Source organism: Perissodus microlepis, chromosome 6 (assembly GCF_051167445.1).
Source record: "Perissodus microlepis isolate ML-2025 ecotype Zambia chromosome 6, ASM5116744v1, whole genome shotgun sequence".
In the NCBI taxonomy this organism is placed as follows: Eukaryota; Metazoa; Chordata; class Actinopteri; order Cichliformes; family Cichlidae; genus Perissodus; species Perissodus microlepis.
The window spans coordinates 18,903,957-18,921,850 of NC_140466.1; the positions used below are offsets into that span (position 1 = coordinate 18,903,957).

At 41.3% G+C, this 17,894-nt stretch overlaps 1 protein-coding gene across 1 annotated transcript in view; it reads left to right on the top strand.

Moving 5' to 3' along the window:
- The window catches only part of tbc1d1 (TBC1 (tre-2/USP6, BUB2, cdc16) domain family, member 1), a 54,853-nt gene extending 37,206 nt beyond the window's left edge, over positions 1-17,647 (top strand). The window contains exons 15-23 of the mRNA XM_084931289.1: positions 2,408-2,593; positions 5,487-5,648; positions 6,366-6,524; positions 8,908-9,008; positions 9,191-9,334; positions 11,409-11,568; positions 12,576-12,745; positions 16,017-16,193; positions 16,287-17,647. Coding sequence (XP_084787415.1) covers positions 2,408-2,593; positions 5,487-5,648; positions 6,366-6,524; positions 8,908-9,008; positions 9,191-9,334; positions 11,409-11,568; positions 12,576-12,745; positions 16,017-16,193; positions 16,287-16,490 — 1,463 coding nt within the window. The 3' untranslated portion in view covers positions 16,491-17,647. The remainder of the gene's footprint in view (positions 1-2,407; positions 2,594-5,486; positions 5,649-6,365; positions 6,525-8,907; positions 9,009-9,190; positions 9,335-11,408; positions 11,569-12,575; positions 12,746-16,016; positions 16,194-16,286) is intronic.
- Positions 17,648-17,894: the final 247 nt, after the last annotated feature.

The window sequence follows — 17,894 nt, forward strand, 5'->3', positions numbered from 1 at the left end:
AAATTGCTGCTTTTCAAAAACTCATTGAGAATAACTAGTTTCACTAGTTTCCACTAGCGGTGTCCTACACTCCCATGTTGTTTGGACATGTATGTGCAGCACATAATGTGTTGTTAACTAGAATGCCTGTTGGTGGTTTTGTCTAGACAAATTATTAAAATGTTAACTAAGAGGCCCTCAAGATCTAACCACTGGGGGGTGCCAAAGATCACATTTCCCAATGTTACGCTTTGTGGCTTTAACGGCACATTACAGCTACAAAGATTTCCATACAGTTAAATAATACCTCCCTGGTGCACTTTCAGCAATATTTAAATCCTCACAAAGGTGGTATTCTTCTCAGGAGTAAGTAACATTATGTAGTTTTCCTATTATTATGTTGACTCATGCACACACCCAACTGGAGTCTGTTGGGTGGATATTGTATTTCATAAAATCAGATTGGTATGTTGGACTAATGTGGTTGTTTTCTTCACTTTAACACAGAATGTGCAGAGACTGGTGAAGTCTGTCTTCCTGCATGAATTTGCCCTGTAATTGAAGCATGTTAAATGTTTCAGTTAATGAAATGTGCAGCCAAAGTTTACTTTGACGCTCAACTGCAAGCAAGTGAAGGGAAAAACAGGGCTTTTTTTTTTTTTAACAAGTCAATGTGATGGGCTTTGTGCTGGCTGAATGCAGTGCTAAACTTGTTGGGTGTGTAGTTATGTGTGTGCGTAGATGCATGAGGTCATGGGCGTGGTGTGTGTGTGTTTTGCTGGAAGTGGCAGTGTGTCTCAAGGTCATGTTGACAGTCCATACATAGACAGCGCCAGAGGAAAGCGCCAGCCTTGTTGACCCACTTTGCATGGTGTGTGTGTGTGTGTGTGTGTGTGTGTGTGTGCGCGCGCACTGCAACCTGGTTCTGACCAGGTTGTTTGCACAGGGAGTGGATTGTGCCACTTTGTGCCAGAGTGTGTGTGTGTGTGTGTGTGTTAGTTTTTATGTTATTATGAGGAATATGCAGTACTATAGTGTTAGTTGGGGTAAGTAGGCGGGGAATTAATGTCATCAAGTATTGCAGTTTGAAAGTTTGACATTTTTTCACCTAAAGACAAATTGTCACCAGTCTTCTGCTGAAACTGCAGCAGTTGTCTCTCTCTAGTAAAAACATGAATCTGTTAAGAGAGTTTTGTGTGTGTGTGTGTGTGTGTGTGTGTGTGTGTGTGTGTGTGTGTGTGTGTGTGTGTGTGTGTGTGTGTGTGTGTGTGTGTGTCTTAGTGTCTTTCTGTGTGTGTCAGCCATAAGTTTGCTTTGTCTTCACCTCTTTTATAACTGAAGAGCCATAAATTTGTGTGGTGACTCGGCTGGTTTCAGCATGTCTTAGAAACAGATGATCACTCCACAAATATAAGACTCGTTTTACACAAAGCCCGCTATTGTGATGTGCGTGAGTGTTTTTTGTAGTATTGAAAGGATGACCTTTACATATTTTTGTTTTTCCTCAGAAGAGTCTTTGACAAGACTCAGATTTACATACCTAAATTAGGCTAAGGTATGTGTGTGCGTGTGTATTTTAGTGATCAGGCTCAATCGTGATATTCCCGTGAACTGAAAGAGAAGTGCGATCTGGATAGTTGGTATGTCGTTCCTCTAAACAACACAGGGTATTTTGAGGTTTGGGATCCACCCTGTACTTTGAGGTGGAGTCACACAAACACTTTTTTTTTTTTTTTTTTTTTTTACTGTCTGTGTGTTGCACCCAACTGTGTCAAATATATCTATGTTTAGCATTTTCTTGTTGTTTTGCATGAGTGTCCGTGAGGTTCACCGAAAGAGAGAGAAAGAAGAGAGAGAGAGGGGTCTGGAAGGCTACTTGAATTTTTTAGAGACGATGATTTTGTTCCTTTTTATACCAACATGTTTGAAAGTAAGAAGAAGTTGACACTCGCCTCCGTCAGGTATGAACAAAAGTTTTGTTCATACCTGTAAACAAAGTGAAGTGTTGAACAAATGTAAATGAAGTGTAAATGAAATGTAAATTTCTTGCTTATTGTCATTGCTAATGGTGAAAGAATCACAACACATCTAACACACAAACCCAGAACTGTGGGTCTGAATCTAATCGGAAGGCCCGCAGTTCTTAAACGGCGTGTTATCTGCTAGTCCAGATGAAAGAATGTGAATGTGCTGCTCATAAATGTTTTTATTAATAAGCTTCTAACTCCAGAAGATATTTGTGATTGTTTCATTTTAAATTGAAATGACTTGGTTTGAGTGTTTATTGCTTTTTTTGCTCAAAAAAACTGTTTTTAAAGATACATTTCTCAATCTAAATTAAGATCTTTTTTTACATTTGCTACAGTAAACATCTTGTGCAACATAATCTAATGTAAACTAATATGATAATCTTTTAAATGTCTTTAAGATGGGTCTGATGCCTGTCAGGTTGTGGCCCAGATCGTGGGTGGAGGATCTGGGGACTCGGCGATGAGACCGGTGCCTGAGGAGAAGACGAAGAGAACCAAAGAGGAGCTGAGGGATCTCTGGAAGAAGGCCATCCTGCAGCAGATTCTCCTGCAGAGGATGGAGAGAGAGAACCAGAAGCTACAAGGTGAGCTGGATGAATAAAGGAATTTTTTTTTAAAAACAGATACACACAATGAGCCCACATTGACTTTTGAGATTTATTCATATTTACAAGTAACAACTCTTAAAAAATAACCCTAAACAGAGAAGTTAAAATAAACTTCTCTACGGTGAGACATATAATCGAACTTTGCCATCACATTTCACAGTGTTGTGGTGTTCAGCTCGTAATCTACGCAGCAGCTACTCAAGCATCCTGTTGAGGTGGAGAAAAAACTTCAATGTTTGCCTGAATTTGAGATGTACACATCAAAATGAAATGCACACAAATTAGAAAAACTGGATGAGCCAAATGGTGCTTTATTGCTGTGAAAAAGTGTGCTTTATTAGCCCTTAACTCTAAAATTTTTGAGGTGTATTAAATATTACTGCAGCTCTGTCTGAATTCGCTCCTTCTACATGATAACATGCAGGTACTGTTTGTTTCACTTGGCTCATCGGTAGTCATTGACTACACGATGAGTTGGTTTCTCTGGAAGCTAAAAAGTAGGGCGAGTCTTTGTTTAAGACACTGGCAACACGCCTTTTCAAATGTATGCTCGTAAAGCTTTGCAAATTGAGTATACACCTACTTTTCTTTATTTAAAAACACAAACCACAAATGATCAAGTTATATAACACATTATTGCGTGTGTGTGTGTGTGTGTGTGTGTGTGTGTGCACGCGCGCATGCGCGCGCCCAAAAGTGCTTCCTGGTAGGCACATCTAAGGGTGTGCCAAGTGCACCACCTTTTTCCTGACCCATTTGGCTCATATCTACACCCATCTAGCCATGTGTCATCCCTCTGCCTCTATTTATGAACCATAAATTGACAAGCACATGGTGCTAGATTAACGAATGAAGGTCAATATTGATGTAAGAAAAAGAAAATACAGTTGGGACCACAGCCTCACAATTCTGCCTCACGCAAACACTCTGATCGCACTACACACACACACACACACACACACACCAATCCAAACATTGCCAGCGTGTGGCGGCTTTCTTGGCGCTCTGTAGCTTTATTGTGTTTTAGTCTCCCACAGCGTGCACTCCACCTTTCTGTCTGTTATTTGTCAGGGTGGAGCCCGACTCCGTATCCTCCATTCTATGAGTTTATCTCTCTCACTGCCGTCTGGTTTGTGGGTCAACTATGAAAACACGCGCGTGCACGTCCATCCATGTGTGCGTATCTTTGTCAGCTCCAGGGTGGGTTATCCTATCCTGTTGTGTTTTATCAAGGGTGGAGTTTTCCGGCGGCAGTGAAAGAGAAAGAAAAGAAAGTAGGAGACAAGGAGAAGGCTAGACAGAGGAAAGAGAAGGAGTGTGCCGCTCCTGAGTGACGAGACACTGCTTGCTCTGAACAGATGATAAGACGGACGGCATAGCCACAGCCTCAGCATCTATTCTTACTATGGGTGTGTCAGCTATCTGCTCCGTCCAAGTTTTTTCCCATTAATCTAGATTATGCCTTCCAGGTCATTCCTCTACATTTCTGATTTATGTCCCATAAAAGGTATTCATACAGCTTTTTTTCCTTAGACCATTTATTTTGTGAGTTCAAAGCAGCCCTAAAATTACATTTCTTAGTTTGTTTAATAAAATTGTGCTGCTAGTCTTTTTCTTTTTTTAAATATTCATTCAGCCTTTTTTTCCTCTTACACCTTATTTTCCTAGAATCCTTTGCAGTGCCGGCTGCGATGGTTGGCCTCCTGTCTCTGTCTCTGTCCTCCTGTAATGATGATATCACACTCCTGAGCGCAGCCAAGCTGCAGCTGGTCACTGGGTGGACACCAGATTTGAACGGAAAGGGTGGGGGCGTCCACAGGGGAAGAGGGAGGAGGGGGGGGGGACTATACAGACATGGGATTGACTGAGAAGAAAAAAGAGAGAAGACATGGGTTTTAGGCTAAGAGATTTGGGGAGGGAGAGAGGAAGGGTGTTGTCATAGAGAGAGGAACAGATGAGGGGTGCTGGGTGTGCCCTCACCTTCTTTGATCACTGGTGTCAACATGTTGCAACGGAATTCAGTTTGTGTTTTTCTGTTTGGTTTGTAAACTGTACTAGCCTGAAAGTCCAGTGGGAGGTTTTCCTTTACGTCGAACCAAAAAAAACAAACAAAAAAGTTTCATAAATCAAGGGGATGTTGCAGTTATGTACATCTCCAGTTATTGGTAATTAGAAGATGTGTGTCTCCATGTGAAAATTAAGGCATCCTCGGGGTATTTTTTGACTGTGGGTTGTAAACAAGAGCTGTGTCTTTCATAGCTTAGAGCAACACTTTCTGTACTAACTGAAGGGATCTATTGAGAATTCCAGCTACAGGATGTTGCAGAGGGTCAGACAGACAGCTGTGGTCTTATGTTCCTTTGAAGGGGTTGCAAAGAAAACACCCATAGAAGCAGATCTAGTGACAGTAAAGTTTCTATAATCAGCATGGTTAACCACAGTAGAGTAAATTGCACTCTGAATGCCATGTAAATGGGACACTTTCCTTAAAGAACCTGAAGAGTCATCAAGTAACTTTTCTTTTTTTCACTCACTATCACCTGTATCTTCTGACCTTTGCAGAGAAGTGTATTAATGCAGTGCAGCTGCATGTTTCTGCTCATCACTTTGCCACAACAAAGAGCGAACAAAAGTCAGGATTAGTAATTTATGAAAGTTCACGGGTGCTATGTGAGGCTCATTTTAATACGCAAAACCAAACTGAAATCGATAGCGCATAATTTCGAGAGTTTTGAGCAGCGCACATAATGATGAGATGATGAGCTCAAATAGTTCTCAGAAACCGAGTCCTAACACCTCAGCTTCACCAGCAAACGCACAGTGTTGTTGCTTTTTCTCACATGCGTTGTTTGTGTGTTTGTGTTTGTAGCATCAGAGAACGATCTGCAGAACAAGCGCCTAAAGTTGGATTATGAAGAAATCACTCCGTGTCTGAAGGAGGTCACGCTGGTGTGGGAGAAAATGCTAGGAACTCCTGGGAGGGCAAAGGTCAAATTTGACGCCGAGACCATACATACTGCAGTTGCACAAGGTACATACTTGGCTCCACAAACACATACTCTATATCAGTTCCTCCTGTAAATGTTTATTCTTCTTAAAATCAGCAGAGATTTGCAAATATTGACCAAACCTTAACGCACAAAGCTCCAAAAACTGTAACTTATCTTCATAACTGTTTTTTAAAATGTGGCAAAAGCAAGGTGACTGCATTCCATGAGGCATTTTACTCACTGTTTTTGCGCACAGTGAACTCGGTGTCTATTCCCTTTGACATTTTTATCTCTGGTGCGTGTCTCTAATCATCAGGCCTTTTTGTTCTGTCCATTTTCTAGTATCAGCATGTTCTGCACCGTGGACAGGAAGGTTATCTACTGTGCACATGGCCTCGAACAACGAGTCCAACACACGTATTTACACACAGAAAGGTCACCATACAACAAATAGCAGTCTGAGAACCTGGTGAATTAGGGATACAAGCTGGATAATCCATCTGAGAGGAAGCTGAGAGTAAATTTTACATGCAAGAAGCGGGCAAACAGTGATTGAACGATGCTCGAGATATTAGTAGATTAAAGTTATGATGGAGACAACTTATGTTACTAAGTTCTACAGGCATGTACAAATAGTTAATAACTCAAGAAGGGTAGAAATCCCTTTGGACATGGCTGACACGTTTCACTCAACATGGTAGCGTTCTGTCCCACGTTTGTCCTCATCACCCTCTCCTTCCTTTATCATTGTCTGGCAGGTGTCCCAAGGCAGCACAGAGGAGAGATCTGGAAGTTTCTCGCCGAACAGTACCGGCTCACACAGACAGTCCCTTCCCGGCCCCCTTCTAATCACACTCCATACAAAGAGCTGCTGAAACAACTCACCTCACAGCAACATGCCATCCTCATCGACCTGGGTAATGCATCCACGGTTAACATGCAGGGTTAAACTGCGTGTGGGTTATCTAAATGTGCCTGGTACATTCGCTTTCCCATGTCGTCAGTGTCACAAAAGTGATTTTTAACAATGTGTATATTTTACAAATCACAGTCTAATTCAAAACAGTAAATAAATAAACACATTTTATGTCATCAGTTAAGTCTAATAACTTTAGTCTAATTGCAGCCGTTGTATGCATAAAATGCCTACACACGTTCTTTTACAGCTAAATGTAAGTTGGTTGTTTCTTTAAATAATATATTTTCTCTAAATGCTATGTATGCCACAAACACTGCCAACACATTATTAATCCCATTTAAACCCCTGATTTCCACTGGTGATCGTTGGCCTGCAGGCTGCCTGTTGAAGAACCTGTAATTTAAAAACAAAAAAAAACCTCTTGAGCTAAACTTGATTGTTATCTCCATTGCCTTTTTTTCTGTTCTTATTTATGCCCTTCTGCTACGTTTGGATGACTCCCTGACAGTCACACTTAGACCACTTGCAGATTCACACTGGCAGTTTCCTCATGACCTTGGACTGATCCTTTAACATTGAAGCCCAATCAGGAGCATCGTTTGTGTTTTTGTGTTTAGACAGTCAGTGTCGAGTTCTACTGGAATGACCCAGAGGCGTCTCAGGTTGAACGTGCAGCACAAACTGTCAAAAGTGTGTATCACAGATTTGCCCCTTCAGGTGTTCAGAATGAGACTTTCGAAGAGTGAGCCAAACATAACAGGAGCAAGCTGAAAGGCTATAAGGACAATGCCTTTAATGGTTTAAGAGCCATATTTACTTAGAAAGTAAAGTTTCTGATTCTTTGTCGTCATACCCTGTACATCTATAACCTTTAATATAGGTGCAACAGCTGATTGTGAGCACAGGAGCCTCTCTAATCCTTTTGTTTGGGGCTTCAGTCAGCATGCATACCAAGCATAATCACTACTTTGTAGCTACAGTGCATAAAGGAAAGGAAAACATAAGATTTTAGTAGAACTGTTGCTTTTAAATAATCAATTTGTCAGTCTCTTTGTGTGACGTGTGTGACGTTTATAAATTCACATAGCCAAACACCTCATTGTTCCCACTGGTTTATGGTCATTCTTTGACAAGTACTGTGAAAAATGTCAATTTCCTTCTGCGCGATACCAAGAAGTCAAACGTACATAGCAAACGCCACACAAACTGCATATATTCTTTTGTATTTGTCAAACCTCATTTTAACACTTTCTCCCTTAAATGCTCCCAACACCTCCCACCCAAAAACCCACATACACTCACTACCTACACCCCACCCATATAACACCCACATATATACATAGACACATCCACCCACAGATCTGTCCCTGTAGTGCTTCCCCTCCCTCAGTTTTTGCTTTTGACCCTGTGTTTTTCATGTTATTTACTCTACATCTAATAGGGCAGGGACAGCTGTAACAGCGTACACATACAAACTGGCGGTTTGCATACATGGTCTAATATAAAGGTGTTATATGCAGTGTGATAAACACACAGTGTTTGTCACACTGGAGCTACAAAGAAAAAGAATGCAGGTAGAAGATTTATGGCAGCTCAAGGCTATTTCCTTCTCATAAACAAGCAAAAGAGGAATTTATTTATTTTTTGGTTAGGATGTAGGTGTGTAACACATCGCATTCCCACACCTTTTATGTAGCAGAATAGACACACTTTCCTCCAGGCAGGGGAGGGAGTCACAACATTATGTTCACCAGCTTAAATCCCCCACGCACATTCCTTTAATATACACTCACACGGTTTTCATTCTGTTCTCTAAAACCTCACATCACTAACTGTAAATCAAGTCCTCAGTCCCCTGACACACACCTGCCAATTACTAGTCTGTCCTTCCTTAGAGTGCTTTTTTGTTTTGTTTTTAAATGGAGTACATTCCTTATTGTCATTTTTGAAACATACACGTCCAATCCACTAATGCACGTTAAGCCTCTGAAGCATGGAGATCGGTTCTCTTTAAAAAGCTGCATTCATCTGTGCGCTTCTCAAGAACCTGTTTGTAAGTTTGCTCCATAAGAGTACATGCACGCAGCTGCACTGAGCTCCTTTTTAACGTCAACAGCAAAGTGAGAAGTTCTGCGTCCACAGCGAAGTTCAGTAGTGTATATGCTTTGTTCAAAAACATGGACACACCCAGATGCTGATGAATAGAATAGAGCGAATTAAAATAAACCACGAGAAGAAAATGTTACACTTCTAAAGCTGTGTCAGTGTTGTTTTCGACTGCGTATCTGGTGCATCAGATAGATGCTTAGTTTGAAATGATATTTAATGCAAAATGCGGACGTTGCTGAGAGATAATATGCCGCTCCGCTCTTCTCTTCCAGGTCGTACTTTTCCCACACATCCATATTTCCAAGCCCAGCTGGGGGCAGGACAGCTGTCTCTCTATAATATCCTGAAAGCCTACTCACTGCTTGACCCTGAGGTATCATTGAATTCTGTTTTTGCTTTATTTCTGCCTTTCTCCTCTTTCATTCTGCATGTTTCTTTTGATATTCAGTGGAAAAAAGGAAGAAAAAAAAGCCAGCTGTTACCTATCTTTTAGACTTGAGAGATTTTCCCTCCCCTGTGTTGTCGGCATCAAGTTTGTGGTTGTCGTTTTTGTAGGTGGGATACTGCCAGGGCCTGTCCTTCATCGCTGGAGTGCTGCTTTTACACATGGGGGAAGAAGACGCCTTCAACATGCTCAAATTTCTAATGTACGATGCTGGGCTCCGCAAACAGTACAGGCCTGACATGATTATCCTGCAGGTACAGTGTTCACCCACACAATATTCTCTTGTCAGTGTCCCCAAACAACTTAATCTACATTATGTTTCCCTTTCTTAAATACTTGAATCACATGAGCAAAGCCCTCCAGTTCCAGAGGTTACATAGTTGAGTAATGTCACTAACTCACATTTTCTGGAATTTGATGCTTCTTATTCTCCTTTTTTTGTTTTTAGATGACACGTCTGCTTACGTTTTCGTTTTCAAACAAAAACAGTGAATTAATGGCCTCTAGAGCGCTGGTGAGGTTGAGACATGGTCTTAGTGCTTGGCATTGGAATTTAGTTGCATTAGTACTCGCCACACAGTTGGTAAATAGTGCTCGTGTTACAGATAACTACGTCATTGGTTTTGAATTCCAGTGTGGGATTGAATTTCATCTTTTGATAGAACTACAACCAAAAGAGCTACATACTATGGTTAAATGCTAAACAACCTTATTATCGTGCTAAACATCATGTGTTTTGTTCCTGAATTCAAGCACAGGTCACGTAACAAGCTTGTGAGCTAGTCCAGGGAGTCCTGGAAGGTAAAACACCAGTCCAGCATGCGGCATACGCCACAATAATATTGCACAGGACTGTTGCTTTTTCTCAAGCTTCAAACTATGAATATGAACGAAGTGCTGTTACGATCTTGGTGCTTGTGATCCTTAATCAATAAATTCAAAAGGTCCTTGACAGCGTTCCACTTTGTGAACGTTATACACACCTTTTGTGAAGAATCCCTCATCTTACTTTGCCGCTAGAATGAAAGTGAACAAAACGAGATAATAACTCATCAATCATTTTGTGATTTTTGAGGTCAAAACGAGAAATTCTATATTGTCAAAGCAAATATGAGGAGGATGCTAGGGACGGGATGAGGCAGGTTGTCTGCTGTGGTGACCCCCAAGAGGGGAGCAGCTGAAAGAATTCCTGGCGAGTCTGGTTCTTCCACACAAACTGTGCCAAATCTGCTGTTAATCAAAGTGATTACAAGCTTTTACGGCAGCACCATGTGGCTCTTTGTGACCAATTTCACTCAGCAGCAACCAGCAGCTACTCACCAGCTGGTTGAGGTAGACACATTTTTCCCTTGTGGTCCGTGGTGGCCACAGGATCACTATGTTCTAGGTCTGTGTGACTGATTTCATAGTAATTGCAAGGAACCTCATGTAACTGGTTGCATACTCATTTTCATCCAGGAATAGTGGTTGCCAAGCAGTCAACAACTGGCCTTTGTGGCTGAGGCCTAACCTGAAAGTTCTGTGAGGTGCTTAAAAGTTTTTCCCATCCTTGTGTACAAACACTCATATGGCTAACCCCGATCATAAATAACGTGAAATTTTATTAAAGATGGTTTTAAAAATAAACTGTGTTGTTCTCTTCGAGTGTTAAGTGACGATAATACACAGTGAGGCAGCAGCATACACTTAAATGACATCTGCATAATCCAGTACTGGTAAAAAGGCCATTTCCCATAGTGTACCCTTACTAGTTTAAGAGTCACTGTTGTCAGCATTCCAGTTTAACATTAATCTAATCAAAATAATTTCTTATACCACTTTAAATGAGGCACCTTCAGTAAACTTGGTGTGGATGTGATCTACCACAGATAACGTTGGAGTTGCTCTGTAGAAAGACAAATTGATATGACCTCACCGCAACACTTTGTATGAGGGAGTTAGGAAAGTATTCACATTTAGTGCAATACTCTATACTTTGCTATTGTGAATGAACTGAATGGCTCATTAATGATAAGTGAAAAATTGCTTAAAAAAAATAATTGTCATTCCGCACAGGAAGCCCTCATTTTACCCTCCAAGGAGGTGATCTCATAATAAGGTGTCGTGTTATTGGTCCATTCTTAAACTTGTGTTTGCGTCGTAAACTTAAGGGAAAAAAAATCTTTCCATTTTTTACCAAGACGTTTGTCTTCCTGAATACTCTCTATTAAAATCCTACAAATGTTCATGTACAACAGATCCAGCTTTTAAAGCATGTGTGAAGTAATAAAAGCCCCTCATACAAAGTCATGTTACACCTTTAAAACGAAGTGCTGTTGCTCCTCTCAGATCCAGATGTACCAGCTGTCGCGGCTGCTTCATGACTATCACAGGGATCTTTACAGCCACCTGGAGCAGCAGGAGATCGGGCCCAGCTTATATGCCACCCCCTGGTTCCTCACGGTCTTCGCCTCACACTTTCCCCTCGGGTTTGTGGCCAGAGTTTTTGGTAAGCTTTGAAGGCTTTCTATTTCTGCACAGTGGATTTGGTGGGTTGCCGCCTTGTTTCTTCTTCCTGATAGAAGCACAGCAGTATTGACGCATGACAGGAAAAAGGATGATGGGGCGTTTACAGTGATGTTTAGTTATCTCTACTCCCTAGGTATCTCGTCTAATTAGATCTTGAACCCAAAATGCTGAAAGGAAATTGTCAGAGCTAAATGAAATTTTAGTAACTGATTGAAGATAAGTAGTACTATAATCCTAAAAGTTTGGTGAAGGAGATGGGGAGGGACTTCAGGCAAAGTAAAGGATTCAGTTGAGTCATGTGCACACTGAGACTCTTATAAGTCAGTTACAGTTACTGTTTATCTGTTAAGTGACCTTTTCCTCATTTGTGTACATGCCATCATGCCCACAGAGGGTATATGTTCTCTGCAGTTGCCTTTCTCTCTACCTCATTCCTTCCACACTTTTGTTTTCACGCCTAATTTCTTACATAGTACTCAGTCACTGAACCAGACTCACTGGCTCCTTGTGCTCATCTGAGCATAACACTTCATTTGTGTGTGCACGAGCGTGCGTGTGTTGCGCTTAGCGGCCATCACATTTGCACTGTCAGGTCTTTGATATCATCTGTGGGGCCCACACCTCTGCTGCCATTCCTTAATCTTCTGTATGATCTCATGCAATCCTGCCTAACCCTTACCACACCCTGATGTATTCACAGTATACACACACAAATGCTCTCTGGCTCTGCAGATTCACAATGGCCTACATTTATGTTTGCTTAAACGTTTTCTGCTGACGTCAAATCATTCTTCCCATTAATGAGTCTTTAAGTTGCCATTAAACAGGGTAAGCTCTGCTGTCAGCACATGTCAGTATTGATTTTTACAATATGTAATTTAAGAGTGCCGTCACGCTAGAGCCTTTTTTAGCCTCCTTTCCCTTTGTTTTCTGGGTTTTTTCCCCGCTTGCCTCTGTAACTTGTCCTTCCTTTTTGTCCTCTGTCAGATATGTTGTTCCTGCAGGGGTCAGAGGTCATCTTCAAGGTGGCCTTAAGCCTGCTGGGGAGCCACAAGCCTCTGATCCTGCAGCACGACAGCTTGGAGTCTATTGTGGATTTCATCAAGACCATGCTACCCAACCTGGGCCTCGTACAGATGGAGAAAACCATCAACCAGGTTAGACAAGGAGACAAAGTTGTTTAGTAATGTGTAACTACTCATTTTAACACTGGAGTACAGAAATCTATTTTTTTTTTTTTTTATCAGTGTGATCTTATGTATTGAGTTTTGGGAGTTATAGAAAGGTTATGAGCCATCGTCCTATTGAGATAATTGAGTCATTGCTGAACAATTGGTCTGGATGTTTGAAACAAAACTAACAACTAGTTGGATGTAGGACAGTGAGAAAGACTTTCTCTGTGAATTCCTAAAGAAATATCTGTTCACAATGTACGTGTGTACTTTCATTTTAAAGAGCGAGTGATGCATAACTATTCTAGATAAATGTTAGTCAGCGGTAAAAAGTAACTTCTTTTTTTTTTTTCCAGTGTTTTCTATCAGACTCTTGATATTTGGTCTTTTCTATGGTTGAAAGTAGGGCTGGGCTATGTCATACCGTTCACGGTAATACCGGTGTAATGTTGGGCAACGATAAGAAAATGAAATATTGCGATAGAATATGGGTAAAACGCGCATGCGCAGTGCCTTTGTTTTCATACGCACATGGCGGCGACGCAGAATGAGAAGAGCGAAAGCGGATCGTTGAATGAAACAGATGAACCAGAATTGGTTTGTAAAAATGCTGCAACTTCAGTGGTGTGGAACTGGTTTAGCTTTCGTCCGTCAGATACACAACAAAGCACTATTTTTGGTAGCGCATGCTAGCGGGCCGTCGTTATTACCGTGTTGTTTGGAAAATATGGCACACTTAAAATCAATCCTTTGATTTTTCTAAAAATCAACAGTGCCCCTTATAATCCCGTGTGCCTTATGTATGAATTCTGGATGTGTTTACTGACCTGGAAACGATTTTATGTCGTACACGGCGCTTGAAAATCTGTCAAATGTTTCAGTATGACTTTGCTAAGCTACGAACCCGCACAGCTTGATGGATTGTCAGAGCATTACGGCTATCGTAGGCAGGAGCCTCGCGGAGTGATACGCACTGTGCTTCAACATAATATGTTGTGTGTGTGTATAACCTCTTTTTAAGTTTTGTGGATATTATACATGGTTATGCTGAGGATATGTTGGCCAATTTCCACTGGAAATGCCTTTTGGTTAAACTGTCAGCAAGGATTTTGCATTTGCACTGTTAATTTTTTATATAACTTTAATGCACATAAAAAAACAGCTGCTTGTTTAAGTGACAATACATTGATGGTTTTTTTTTTGTTTTGTTTTTTTTCAACTAATAAAGTTGAGGAGTTGTAAAGTATTTTGTCTAGTGTCAATTATATCGTCAGTTATATCGTTATCGCAAATTTTCAAATGTATATCGTGATAAATATTTTGGTCATATCGCCCTGCTCTAGTTGAAAATGCAGAAACGCTGATTCTACAACAACCGGTGTGACAAAAATACTGATCTTTTGCACAATTTTGATGCCTTTATAACATAAACATTCTGTTTAAAATGATCTGAACTTCGTATGTGAAAACAGAGGAATGCCTGTTACTTCCTGTGTGACCTAAGGCTACAGATTTTTGCAGCTTTCAGTTTTCTTTCTAAGATCTAAACTTTGGATTGAAGAGGTGGAGAAGATTTATATAATTGAAAAAACGTTTTCATTTATCTCCATAATTCTCCTCGTAACATCTTTGATCCGTTGCTCATACCGAGGCTGCTGGCTTATGGCTGGCTCTGAGCTCTGGATAGCTTTAGCTTTAGCCAGTTTGCCTTTGTTTGTCTTTGAAATGTCCTCCACGTTCAGCTGTGAGGTTTGTTATAAAAAATTTCCTGGTGGTCCTCCTGCAGTTTATTTTGGCGACTTTGTGCCTTTACTCACACTCATACCAGACATCATTCACACGATAACCAGCACCGAGCTCATCAGATTAGCTGTTGTAAAACTGGACGTTCTTTTCTTGTCTGTTGTTGTTGTTGCTCTAAATGAGCTCACGAAACTATTAAAACATTTTTACTAAGTTCACGGAACAGATGTGTTTCATTTTGAGATCTGGTTTTACAACTCGCAACAGTTAAAGGAGACAATTTAATGGCTTCACAATGAGACAAAGGAGAATGATATCCTGCTTGAGTGACAGAGGCTATCAGGGCGAGCCACACCCTGCCTTTACAACAGTGATGAGAGCAGCTGATGGGTGGAGTGTGTGTGAAGTTATGTAAATTTTACCTCGTGCGTCACCATTTGGAAAAATACCACGTCAGTAAGATGGGCCTCTCACCCTGATCGACTCGAGTGGGTAAAATCTCATAGTCTTGGTCAGGTTTCACTTTTTAGTGTAATTTATGGTTGCCATGAGAAAATGTTAACCATTAAGGTGCGCGGTAATTTGGCTGTCAGCTATCACAGATGGCACCGAGCTAATAACTCATGGTAAGCTATACTTTAGAAGGTACGCGCTTATCTTATAATTTCTATGAGATGGCAAACTGCTTACTTGCCGGTACTTTCCCTCCAGTGCCACTTTTTCATATCGGATTGTGTATATGTTACATGTGTTATGACTCACAGTTTCATCTGAGAAAAAAAAAAGAAAAGTGGGAGTGAACATACTGGATGTGTGCAGACTCCAGGTCAGTTTATTGTTTTGTAATGCCGAAATGTGAAAAATTCTTTGGTCTGGACAACAGCAGCCTGCTCAGTGTGTGTAATGTGTTGACATTGTAGAGTAAACATCCCCAGTTTCACACGAGGCTTTGTTCCTAGTTTTGACCACCATTGCTGTGAGTAATGATAACGTAATTTTGCTGAGAAACACAAAGTGCCCTCAGTGAAATAAAGGGAATACACGTGAGCAAAAGACTATTTTTTTTTTAATTTAAATATATAGATATATATGAGAAATCTCAGTTAATGAGCAGCTCTAAACCGAATGTGTTTGAAGTCTTGTTGAATTGTGTGATTGTGCGGCTGCTTTTGTTTACTGCCTCCAAGTGTTGTCTTTGGTGAGAACAATTAGGAATAACGACCGAGCTGCAATAATGAGAGACGAGTTATAAACAGCAGTGCTAAACTTGTGGAGTACTTTGAGTTTCCATTATTACTCAGTTTAATAGGTACAAAGCCAAAGCAAGAGTTTTAGATCAATCAAATCAGTAAAAATAACAATTAAACCCACTTTTAACCTGGTCATATTCCTTTTATATCCTCCTCACATACATTCTTTTATAATGGTATGACACGATGGAAACACGATTCTTCTGTTTCCAAGCAGTTCAAATGTTCACCCAGCTGAGAGTTATTAAATGCCTCTGCTTCAGGTTTGTGAGATGGATGTGTCCAAGCAGCTCCAAGCCTATGAGGTGGAGTACCACGTGTTGCAGGATGAGCTGCTGGACACGCCCCCGACCCTCAACCAGCACCAGCGAGCTGCGCAGCTGGAGAGGACCAATCAGAGCCTGCGACAGCAGAACCTCGACCTGCTCGAGGAGCTGCAGGTACGCACACACACGCTTGCACAAAAGAAGAAAAGCTGCCTTTGCCCGTTCTTTGTTCCATTAGGTCACCGCTCCCTCGCTGTTCTCACCCAGGTGTCCCACGCTCGAGTGTGCAACCTGGAGAGTCGAGTGGAGGCTTTGGCCCAGGTAGAGGGGCAGCTGAAGGAGCAGGTTTCTGCACTGGAGGAGGAGAAGAAGCAGCTGCTGAACACCATCACACACCTCCAGGGCCTCCTCACCAGCCTCGGGATAAACGCCAACCCCGACGGACAGGCGCTGCCTTCACTGTCCGTCTGACAGACAGTCACAGCAGCATCAAAGCTGGAGGGCAGAGAGCAGCACGATAGCAGGACTGTGGACTCGCTGCTTCACCTGCTGGCGAGGGTTGATTAATGAGTCTCTGCCTCGATCCTGCCGCCTCTGGAATGTTTTAATAATAATAATGATGATGATGATGATGATAAGAGGACAGATGAAATAGTGGCAGAAATGGGATTGAGGTTGAAGGATAGTACTCTCTTCCTGTGCTCTAATAAATAAACATAAATAATCCCCAAAGATGGCGCTGACTGTACTGCCGGGCCTCGGCTGTTAAAATACTTTTGCACCTGTGTGTGCGTGTGTTTGTGTGTGTGTGATAAATGGAATTTGTTTGTGTTTTTGGATGCAGCAAAAAATGTACAGCAAGCTTGTAGAACAAAGACTCCACTCTGCAGTATTCAGAGCACTGTTACAAATATCACAATAATTAAGAAACACAAGTTCCTCCCAAAGAAAATGAGATTGTAAGAAGGAGGTGAGATGAAGGGATGGGTGAAGAAATAAACAGCAGCAAAATCTTTGGGGGGTTTTGTAATGCAAAGGTTAAATATAACATCGGCTAAATGATGATGATGGTGCTCATATTCTGAGATCAGGGGTGAACTATTTTTGATTCTTCCTAGGCTTTCCTGGCCCTGCGCAATTTGAACTTGAACTTCATTTAAGTTACAGCAGCTTCCAGGAAAAGCAACACAATAAATTCAGTTCATTTCACATCCTGTTGTTTCACCTTTAAACACACGTCAATTCATCTGCATTGATGGGAAAAATCTGAAAGCTTAGCCGTGCCGCTCCAGCGAGGGGAAGTCCACACATTTACTGAGGAGCTACTCAAAATTACGGCAAAAGACGCTAACTTTAAAGAGGAAAACTTCTGCTGTTGAGACAATCTGTCACTCGTAAATCATTTACTGTATGCAACATACTGAATTCTTCAGCCCGAGCTGCAGCTTGGTGTGCCTGTACGTGAGTGTTTGAATGTTACTGCGTGTCAATGTTCTCACTGATTGCAACAAACCTGTCGGTTTACACTGTAAAGATATTTTTCTTTTACCCCGACTCTCTTTGCACATGTTCTGTTTTACTATGATTATTGCTACTCTGTACTTTAAAATACATTTCATATTCTTCCAGCACGTCTGAAGCCAGCTCTCTTTGTGTGTGTGTGTGAGTGTGAGTGTGTTGCACTCCAGACCAACATGTGTCGGATGTATAGATTCTTCCACCTCCTGTCTAAACATGTCAGTCATTTTTGAATACCAATATAAGGTTTCCAGTATATGGACGTGCGCTGTACACCGTACTTAAAACACAGACATGTATTTGTTAACAGGAACTCCTCCTGAGGTTGGAGAAGCGGCGTGTTCGGGCAAGTTGTGA